Genomic DNA, 10364 nt, shown 5'->3' on the forward strand with positions numbered 1-10364 from the left:
GGAACATTCTTCCCACATCCCTACGACCTCCTACCATGATGGGAGAGAGATCTGGTACATATTTTTCTAGAGTATTATTGAAAAAACCATCACCGTTCTAGCATTAGAGCCTAGTGTTTTAACAAGTCAAGTGGAATGACAATGGAACTAGACTGATAGTGATAGGAAACTGTTTGCTGAAAATTTTATTAAAAAAAAAAGTTAATAAAGTGACACCTGTCCCCACTCTACTCCCACCCCAAACTCCAGAAGGCACATTCTATTAGTCTCTTGGCAATAACAGTAGCCCCACAGGAGTTACCATACACAAAAAGGTGATCTCACTACCCCCATGCAGAGTAATAAATAAGCACTTATGTAATGCCCTTCATTTGTAGACCTCAGCATATTTTATTAAGGTGGGCAAGCATTATTAAACCCACATCAGCTAAGTAACAAAGGCACAGAGTGATTACGTGACTTGTCCCAGGTTATACAGCGTGAGTCAGTGAAAGAGAAGGGAACAAAACCGGACCCAATTCTGACTCCCATTTGGGTGTCCTATCCATAGATTATACTGCCCCTAGTAGATGCCATTAGTTCATTGGGGCCTCCCAAAGCACAGGTGGTATCCTGAAACACCAGCCTCCTAAAAACACTTGCACAAAATATTTAAACAGAATGGGGAAGCTAAGGCCTTGTCTACACTAGACCAGTTTAACTAAAATCCATTTAAAAGTTAATCTAGCTAAATTGGTTGAACCTTAAGTGTGTCTACCTTAGGGGCTTGCACCATTTTAAGAAGTTTTACATTAGGGGCTTACACCAATTTAACTAAGTCAATTTTAAAAATCAATTGAATGAAACCAGTGTACTTTTCTAGTAGAGAAAGGTCTGAAAGTCATTCACAGGCAAGGCCCACATCACAAAAGAATGCCACCTCTCTTTTGTTGTAGAGAACTAATGTTTACTAGACCTTAAGGGCAATACAAGACCTGCCAACAATGCAATACTAAGCAAGGAAAAACCTGAAGATAAAAGTGAACAGGAGCTAGGGCTTAATGTCAGATTTCAAGATATCACAGCTCACTGGCACTAAATGGCTCTGTGCTGCCAATTTAGTTTGAAAACCATGTTTTTAACAACATGTTCATGCTTCAGTTGCTACTAAAGTTGAGATTTAAAGTCAACAACTGGGCCCAGAGATTTTTTTTTTTTTAAATTAGCAGGTCATTGTTTTTAAACCAAGTTCCCTGAATGTAATAAATGTCTCTGGATGACAGTACACTTATAGGGAGATTATTCAACACGTGAATATTTAATACAATCTAAAGACATCTCCCATTACAGGAGATGCCTTTTACTGTAGTTAGTGATGTACCAAAACAAATACCCACCTATCTACTCATTAGAGGAAAGACTCTTCTTGCAGGCAGTTTTCTTGAGGATCGTTCTGCTCTCCCACCCCACCCTTTTTTCTTTTTAATTTTACTACTACTAATGGGACTGGACAAAGTCCTAGCCCACTACCAAAACCAGCCATACACTACAGAAGAAAAGAGGTTAGTGTTTATCTTTTCATTTTACTAAGAGCTCTAGAAGTCCTGAATGTGAAATGGCCCAGATTTCCTGCCTGTCATTTCCATAGACCTCCAGGATCATCTAGATTCACTTATTCTGTAAAACAAATCTTTAATCTCAATCCAACTCTGTATTTTCAGAGTAAAATGGTCATAAGAACAAACAACAAAGTCCCTGCATCTGCCCCAATCCATACAGACAGAGAACGTCCTGGTATTCACAACTCCTCCCCGGATCAGCTGTGCATTCTTATAAGTGACCTATCTGCAAAAGTCTTTAGTGTTGAGAGGGTTACATATTGCTGTCAAAACTGTGCACAAGTGAGCAGCTACTCTTAACCTCCTATAGGAAAGGGTCTTTCAAAACAAGGTTTTACATTAAAAAAAAGTAACTCCTAAAGCAAGAGATGAGTAAAAAGGTCTGTACCCTCCACATCATTCATAGATCATCCTGAGCTTAGAGAATCAATGACATTTATGCTCTTTCTTCCTTATCGCCTGCCTCTTCCCCCCGCCCCCCCAGAAACCTAAACATTTTTCCCTTCTGGATGACTATATGAAGGGAACCAACTATACACTCTTCCCCAAACTCCCTTCCCTTAATCTGGAAGTAGATGTACTTGGGGGTGGGGCGCACTGTTCTCTCCCCCTCCCCCCCACATCTCATCCTTCTGAAATTTCTCAGGTGAAGTTATTTGATAAACACCAATTGGCTCACCACCGTATAAGACAATAATGAGATTGAAAGCACTTAGTTTAGTCCGATCTAAGAAACAAAACAGGATACACTGCGAGGAGGTTATAACATAATTTTGGGGTATTATTATTAAATTTACTTCTTGTGGGCAACAGAGAAGACACGTGGAAACTTGTTCCACAATGCCAGGCAACAGGTTTTTCACAACGTGAAGAGGGATTGTGTGCGTTTATGTCTGATAACCCTTGGCGCATAGAACTTTTTATAGAGGCCATTTGCACTGTCTAAAAGTCACTTTCATTCCCAAAACACCAAACATACACTCACTAATAATTTGAGTTGATGGGACTAGAAGGCTCACACATATTAAACTGAATGCCTGGAGTATAAATTATAACCAGACCAGACTTTCACTCTCCAGGATACACAGGGGCTGGGTTGTTTTTTTAAACTACACAATTTTTGAAAGTTTCTATCACAGAATCACAACCATGCTATTCATAATCCAAACAGATCTAGGAGACGGATTTTTACTCCAATGCAAACAGAGTTTAATCTTGGGCTGTGGTTTAGTGCCCATCATATCCAGGTTGAATTTTTTTTTTTTAAACACAAGATATAAAATTCTTCAGCAGGGCACCAGTTTACATGACACACTTATGCAACTTTCTTGCAAATACATAGGGTTGTATTGCCCAGGAACTCAAATGTTTACCCAGAATAGTTACTACAAGTTGCATGTGGACAATGTGGTGACCACAGCAGTGATAAGAGCCACTCTCCTAGAAAACACGCTATTTCAATCTAACAGAGAACACACAGTTAAGATGAAGCAGACATCACTATCAGTTATCAAGGAACAAAACTTACACTAAGTTTTCAGAGCCACAGAAGAGAAGGATTGAGCAAGAAGGGAAAACTCTGGAGCTGCATGTCACACTCCAGAGTATCAAATGTCTCTGATCCACTGCTTGCAATGAGAACAGGCAGGGTATGGGCAGAGAGAAGTCTGTCAGTCCTGCACAAGGCCATTACACATTCAGATCTAAGACATGTAAACACAACGTAAGAGATTATCTGCAAACTCTGATTAAGAACAGATATGAACAGAATGTTAGCATCACTGTCCCAATATCCAAAATGTCTGACTTCCATGTAGCTGAAAGTGCTATAGCACATTTGTATTGCTGGCATTAGTTACAATTCCAGCAAATTAACAAAAATATTAATTTATAGACTCTTTTACCCTACTCCCACTTCTCTCCAAAAAGTGGAAATTTACAATATAATCAGACGCAATAGTTCCAGACATTTGATGTTTAATGTCACTATAACAAGCAATTGTTCCTTCCGAATGTAAGTAAAATTAATATAGTGATTTTTTAAAAAATGGTCTTGAAACATAGGTAAGGAGTTAGGCCAGGCCTGTACTTTAAGAGAAAACTCAATATGAAAAAGTGTTAATTGGTAATTCACCATTTCTAGTGCTGCAGCTACAAATGCTTTTTAAAAGGTTTCTAACAAACCCTATAAAAGCCCCACATTCACTATCTGATGATGAACCCAGCCGAGCAATTTCAATTATGAAATGGATCAAAATTAGTCAGGAATAAATGCATCCTTAGATTCCATCAAAGAAATCCTTTATGCCAATGGGAAAGTCACATAACCAAAACAAACAGCACGCCCATTGTACAGAGAACCCCCGCTACTGTTCCGACAACACAGAATCTATTCCAGGCTGTAAAAAACATAACAAGCAAAATAAATCCAAGGTACAAACAAAATGCCATTGCCTCCTCTTTTGTTTCAGGCACAATGCAACAAGGGCAGCCTGTCTGGAACTCTGCTCCTGCTGATACAGTATTGCTACTGAACTTCCTCAAGGTCACAGCCAATTTCAGCTGTGGAATAAAGAGGCAGATAGTGGCAGTGATGGTTTGGGTTATGGCTGGCAGAAAAGCAGAGTGTAAAAGTTTATGAGCTCATCAGGATTGTTGTACCATTACATCAGAGGCAATTATAAATGGCCAAGAGCAGGAGATGGGGAACCAATCAGATCACAGATAGGATGTCAACCTAAGACCAACTGTCTCCTGGCTTTGACAGAAGGATTTTACCTCCATAATTCAAATCCCAAACCAAAGCAATCTGCACTTACTACTCCAATCACTGAACTGTTTACCAGCACTTCCAGGGAGAGGCCCAGGCCACTGGGCTAACCAAGAGACTGCTCAGGAAAATGGCTACAGCTACCTGGGCAAGCTGCAGCTACCCAAAACAGGTCACTTCCCACCTTCCTACCCCCAGGAAGTGCAAAGGCCCCTCACTTGGAGCAAGAAGGGGGAGGAAGAGTGCAATGGGGGCAAATGTGTAAGTGCTGCTCTGCAGAGCTCCCACTGCCTCTACTGATCACACCCCTTCCCTAGCCCAACAACGAGGAGCTCAGCTACCCACCTCCACCCCATGCACACACGCACCATAGTGCCAGGCCCTTCTTCCACCCAGGGGCTCCCTCCATCTCCCCCCTTGAGCCCCCAAGGCAGGCAGGGGAAGTGGGAAGGAGAAGGCACCTCTCTGGAAGCCTCGCACAAAGGCTAGAAGGGGAGGAAGAGAAGGCAGAGAGGCAGCCATTTTAGAGAGAGAAAGACACAGACAATGGCAGCTCCCCAGCAGTGTGGGTCCAAGTGGGGGAGGGAACCCGTAGGAAATTGGCCCACCTCATCACCCCCCTCCATCGCCCCACGTGCCCTCGTCCCTGCCCCTTATCTGTGCCCCTCTTCTGCCCTTGCCCCCATTGTCCCCGGCCCCCTCAGCCACCCCACGTGCGCCCAGCCCCTGCCCCCTAACCCCAGCCCAGGTCCCCAGCTCCCCATATGGGCCCGCCCCTGCCCCCACACGCATCCCCCCCATGCCAAGCTCTCACCTGCTGGGTCCTAGCGAGCGGCTGTCCCCCTCCAGCGCTGCTGCTCCCGGGGCTCATGGGCGCGTGGTGGCTCCTTTGTTGGCCCCCTCCTGTGGCCGTGGCCCAGGCCTGGCTATTGCCCCCACCGTACTGGGAGGCCATGTCCGCGGCCGGGCCCTTGGCGGCGGCTCCCCCGTCCTGGGGCCCGCTGCTGTAGTCGCCCCCGGGGTAGCCCTGGTAGCCACGGGCTGAGCTGGGGGAGGTAAGCAGCTGGTTGAGGGTGGGGGTAGCTGTGGGCTGCGGGGTGGCGCCCCCTCCTCCTGCTGCCCCGCCGGCGGCCGAGGGCCCCATGGCCCCGAAGCGCTGCTGCTGGAAGGCGGCGGCGGCGGGGGATTTGGCCCCGGCGGCCGCTTGCGCGGGGCTCTGCGTGCTGCCCCGGGGGGAGCTCAGGGCGTAGGCCTGGGGGGGAGGCGGGTAGGCGCCGGCGCTGCGCCCGGCTGCCGCCGGGTAGTAAGAGTTGTACTGGTGGTTGGGGAAGCCGTGCTCGGCGCCGCCGTGCGAGTTCTGGGGAGGGGGCGGCCCCGGGGGGGCCCCCGCCGGTCCCGGGTAGGGCTGCTCCAGGCCCCCGCTCTGCAGCGCTGCCATGCCAGTGCTTTGTTGTCCGCCATGTTGGTGGAAGGCAGCCGCGGCGGCGGCAGCGACGGCAGCAGCCTGGGCTCCCCGGCCGTAGGGCTGCCCGAAGCCGTAGGCTGGCGGGGGCAAGGCGGCCGGGTGGGAAGGGGGAGGCTGTTGCGGCGGCGGCGGCTGCTGCTGCGGCGCCCCCACCCCGTCGCTGCTGCCGCCGCCGCCACCGGGCGGCTCCGGGAGGTTATTGTTCAGGGTGGCGGCGGCAGCGGCGGGCCTGGGGCCCGCGTTCCCGTTCGAGCTCTTCAGGTCGGGCTCGGCCCCGGCGTCCCCTCCGTTGCTCTCGGCCCCGTCCTGCAGCTCCTTCCCCGGGGGGCCCTCGCTCTCCGCCTGCTTCTCGCCGCCGCGCTCCGCCACCGCCTCGCCCCCCGCCTCCTCCGGGGGACAATCCCGCTGCTGCGCCTCCGCTTTCTTCAGCTCGGCTGGAGCCGGGGCGCCCAGGCTGCTGGCGGCGGCGGGGGCGACCTGAGCAGCCATGATCCCCCCTCCCCACCTAGCCACCCCCCCGGACCCCTGCCCCTGAGCTGCTCCCCTGCCTGGCCGGCCGGCGGGAGGCCTCGCTGCTCTGCTGCTCCCCGCTCAGGCGGCGGCGGGCTCTTCAGGGCAGCAGGGGCTCATTCCCCCCCGGCCTGGCTGGCGAGGCGGGGAGGGCTCCGCTGGGCTGGGCTCCCCGGGGCCTGGCCCCGCTGTGCCTCCTCGGTTGCAGCCGGCGGAGAAAGGGGAGGAGGGATCGGGGGGGAGGAGGGGGGAACCCGGGACGGGGCTCCCGGCGTGGGAGAGGCAGGAGGGAGGGGGATACGGCGGGCGAGCGGACCCCGTCCCTGGAGCCGGGCGGTGCGGCGGTGGCGGGGCCGGACTAGGCGAGCCGAGCAGCAGCTCCCGACTCTCGTCCGCCGAGTCCTGCTCACTCCGACACGAGGCTCAGCACTGCCATTTTACCCAGCGCCGCGGCGGCCTGCCAAACCCGGAGCGGAGCCCGGCCCGGACTGGAGCCTCCCCCCTTCACAAAGGAGGAGCAGGCAGGCCCCGGACGCTTGCAACTCAGCAAGGCTGAGGCCGCTGCCGCACGCAAAACCCGCAGCGGATCCCGCGGAGCCGAGCCGAACCTTCCGCCACAAAAGGAAGCTCCCCTGCTGCGAAACACGGAGCGGATTTCAGCCTGGGCGAAGCGGACTGCTATAGGCTCGCTCTTCAGAAGACCCGCACCAGAGTGCTTATCTCCCCCTCTGCACTACTGCCCGGTGCATAAAAAGATACCTGCAACCACCAGAAGTTGGTATCCCTCCCTGCTATAGGAGAACAAGTAGAAGTTTACTAAGCACAGGTCTGGGAGCCAGGACTCCTGGGGTCTATTCTAACTGTGGAAGACAGGAGTGCTGGGTTTGATCCCAGAACTGGGATATTATGCTGGCCACAGGACCAGACATGGATCTAAGAGCCTGGAGTGCAGGAACATGCAGGCTGGTTCCATCCAGTGGCCCATTCCATCCAACATCCTGTCTGCAACACTGGCTAGTTCCAGATGCTTTAGTGGAAGGTACAAGAACTCTAAATTGGATAATTATGGAATAAGTTGTCCTGAGGGAAGTGTCTTCCTTACCCTCTGGGAGTGCGGACTAAAGAAAGGTTTGGAAAATGACTCTAGCTACCAAACAGTATAATGCACTGCAATTTTTATAGGGGGACATGGAAGAGACCCTTATTATTTAGGATCCCTAATACTATCCATTTTAAGTGTCTTTCAACTTTTGGGGGAAATTTTTACACTGCATTGTTTGCAGCAGGCCTGCAAAATTCAGCTAGGCGAAAGTCCCTTGGGCTATATAAGTACCTTTTCTTTGTCCCAGGATTTTCCATTCAGATTTACCTGTTGTAAACTGTTAAAAATTGCCATTTTCTGTTGCTTGTGTTCCTCTGGAAAATGTTGGCTATATGCCAAAATAATAACTGAACATAAACATGCTAAAGTCAGGGGCTCACACAATTGCCAAAGCAGCAGACAGTGCACTGGGAGCTGCTAGGGGATGGGGTGGGGAGAGAGAGAGAGTCAAGCCAAGCCCCCCACCTGATTACATACCCTTCAGTCCAAGCACATGGTTCTAGTGTCCTACCTCCTTCCTATCACCTCTAGGGACATCACCCAGAGCAGGACTCCCCCAACTCCCAAGAGATGGGTTGAAAACCAGGTCAGGCTCCCCTCATAACTACACTAGACCCAGTACGGGGCTGTGCAGCATCTGTCCCCTGCTCTAGAGGACCACAGGGGGCAAGGGTCCTTCTCCTGGTGATGAGGGGGGCAGAGAGAGAGCTGAATCAGGCCAGCCTCCAGGTAGATGCAGCATATCATGTTAGCAGGCCATCAGTATCACTCAAGTGATATAAATCTGTACTATGATGCAAAAGTTCTCTCCTCCTCCCTTAAGAAACCCTTAGGAGTCATGCAAAAATATATTACAAGAAAGTTATTTACATTGCAAAGTCAAGCAGTTGGAAGTTAGGAAATGTCAGATTTGGAATTGCTCATTTATGGAGTTGCTGTTCTGCCCCCTGGTATGTATGCATTGATACACTCCAATTATATGATCACAATATTTTTTCCACAGGACCCCTACCTCATTCAGACAACAGGCTGAATGGACAAGGAGTTGAATTAAGATTGCATGGATTACTGTAAATCTGACACTTCCTATCTTTCAAGTACTTGCCTTTGCAACCTAAATAACTTTATTTTACTATAGGTTGTGTGTGTGTAATACATATACAATTATGCATGTTTCTTCTTGGCTTTAAGATTTTTAAGTAGTGCAAGTTACACTATTTTGTATCACAATCCTTCCCATCAGCACCCTTTGTCTTTATGTGATCTACTTTATAACCTGCTCCCAGTGATGATTAACTGGAGTAAAACAGGCCCTTGTATTGGAAACCCTTTAGGACAGGGCCCATCTCTTTAAAGCACCATGTACACCTACAACAAATGCAGAAATAGGTAACAGACCATCACATGACACTGGGCAAATCATAACCTGTTTCCCCCATCTGTGAAATGGTAATACTACTACATCTGCCCCACATCTGTATGAGAAAAATAATGTTTGCAAAGCACTTTGAAGCCTCTTTAATGTGAGGATCTCAACAGTGCAAAGTATTATTGCTAACTAATTAGTCTCACATTATATTAGTGCTTGCTACGCTATTTTTCAGTTCAGATCTTGATTCTACACTTTGTTCCTGGAGAGGGCAAGAAGTATAGAGGGCTACCCACGGTCCTAATAGTGTAGTTAGCTAAGAAGCCCAGAGGCAGAGAAGGCACTGGACTTTTTACCTCTGCTGTAACTTAGCTTTCATTATGTGAATGTTGAATCTACTATTTTCTGATATCAAGTTCTATAACCCAATCATCATCCTGACAGTATATTAGGCAGAAGTTTCCTCCTTCTTCCCCCACTGACTTTTTTTTGGTGAAGGAGTTTTACGAAAGATATAGAACTTTATATATAAACACTACCATAAGAAAACCATGTTTATAGGATGCTTGAAGGAGCAGGGGGAAGGTGATGAGATACAGTCTTTCAATGCTAGAACATCGGTTCAAAACAAGTACAGGGCAGTAATGACCCGTAGAGATTATCAGTGGTTATGCTTTGAGGGTATCTAGGAAATGGATTGTCGGTCTCAACCATTTCTTAAGGGTCCACTTCACAAAAAACGCTATCACAGTTAGCATCCTTGATGGCAGTCAGATAGAGAGGCCAAGTCTAGGATGGTCTAGTCAGGGCAGGACCTGAAAAACTGGTCATTGCTAATACTGTGTAAAGTTTTACAATCAATAGAAAATTTCAGTGTACAATACCATCAATCCAGCAATAAAATTCAATACAAAAATTAGAATCTATATATTTATATTCTAAATAACATAATATAAATATACATGGTACAGCAGGTGCTAAAAAACAGAAGGGACTCCAAAGTAATAAACTGGGGTAGAAGTTAGCACAAGTCAATGTGTAGCTAAATTCAGAATGCATTCCAGAGCAACAAACGGCATTACAGGCTCCCTAACCAAGGCAGCGTTGCCATTTTACAGTAGAATGTATAACACAGAGTAGATTCTACCTCCGCATTGGCACAGAAAAAGAGAGGGTTTCTCTCTCTCTCTCTAGTATTTTACTGAGAGTTGCAATGGGATAATACATAATAATAGCTACATTTAGTATTTGTTTTGTAGTAGCCGCCCAAAAGCCCCTCTCAGGATCGTGGCCCCAACATGCTAGGTGCTACACAAACATATAGGAAGACACAATCCTTGCTAAAAGTTTATAATCCAGCCTGAAACAAAAATCATCCTATTCTAGAGCCAAAAACTGGATTGGAGTCTCCTTCACAAGATGCACTTTACCAACTGCCACACAATTCTGAAGCAATTTCTGAGGCCTTAATTTGGGCTGGATTCCAAAAATCCCCAGTATTTTCCCCCTGCCCACTCATAGGCCTATCACAAAATGTTTCCTCCAGCAGA

General features: G+C 48.3%; 1 protein-coding gene across 1 annotated transcript in view; it reads right to left on the minus strand.

Moving 5' to 3' along the window:
• Positions 1-9698, minus strand: part of ARID1A (AT-rich interaction domain 1A) — an 81544-nt gene extending 71846 nt beyond the window's left edge. The window contains exon 1 of the mRNA XM_054011711.1: positions 5183-9698. Within this exon, the coding sequence (XP_053867686.1) occupies positions 5183-6322 (1140 nt within the window). The 5' untranslated portion in view covers positions 6323-9698. The remainder of the gene's footprint in view (positions 1-5182) is intronic.
• Positions 9699-10364: the final 666 nt, after the last annotated feature.

Source organism: Malaclemys terrapin, chromosome 22 (assembly GCF_027887155.1).
Source record: "Malaclemys terrapin pileata isolate rMalTer1 chromosome 22, rMalTer1.hap1, whole genome shotgun sequence".
In the NCBI taxonomy this organism is placed as follows: domain Eukaryota; kingdom Metazoa; phylum Chordata; order Testudines; family Emydidae; genus Malaclemys; species Malaclemys terrapin.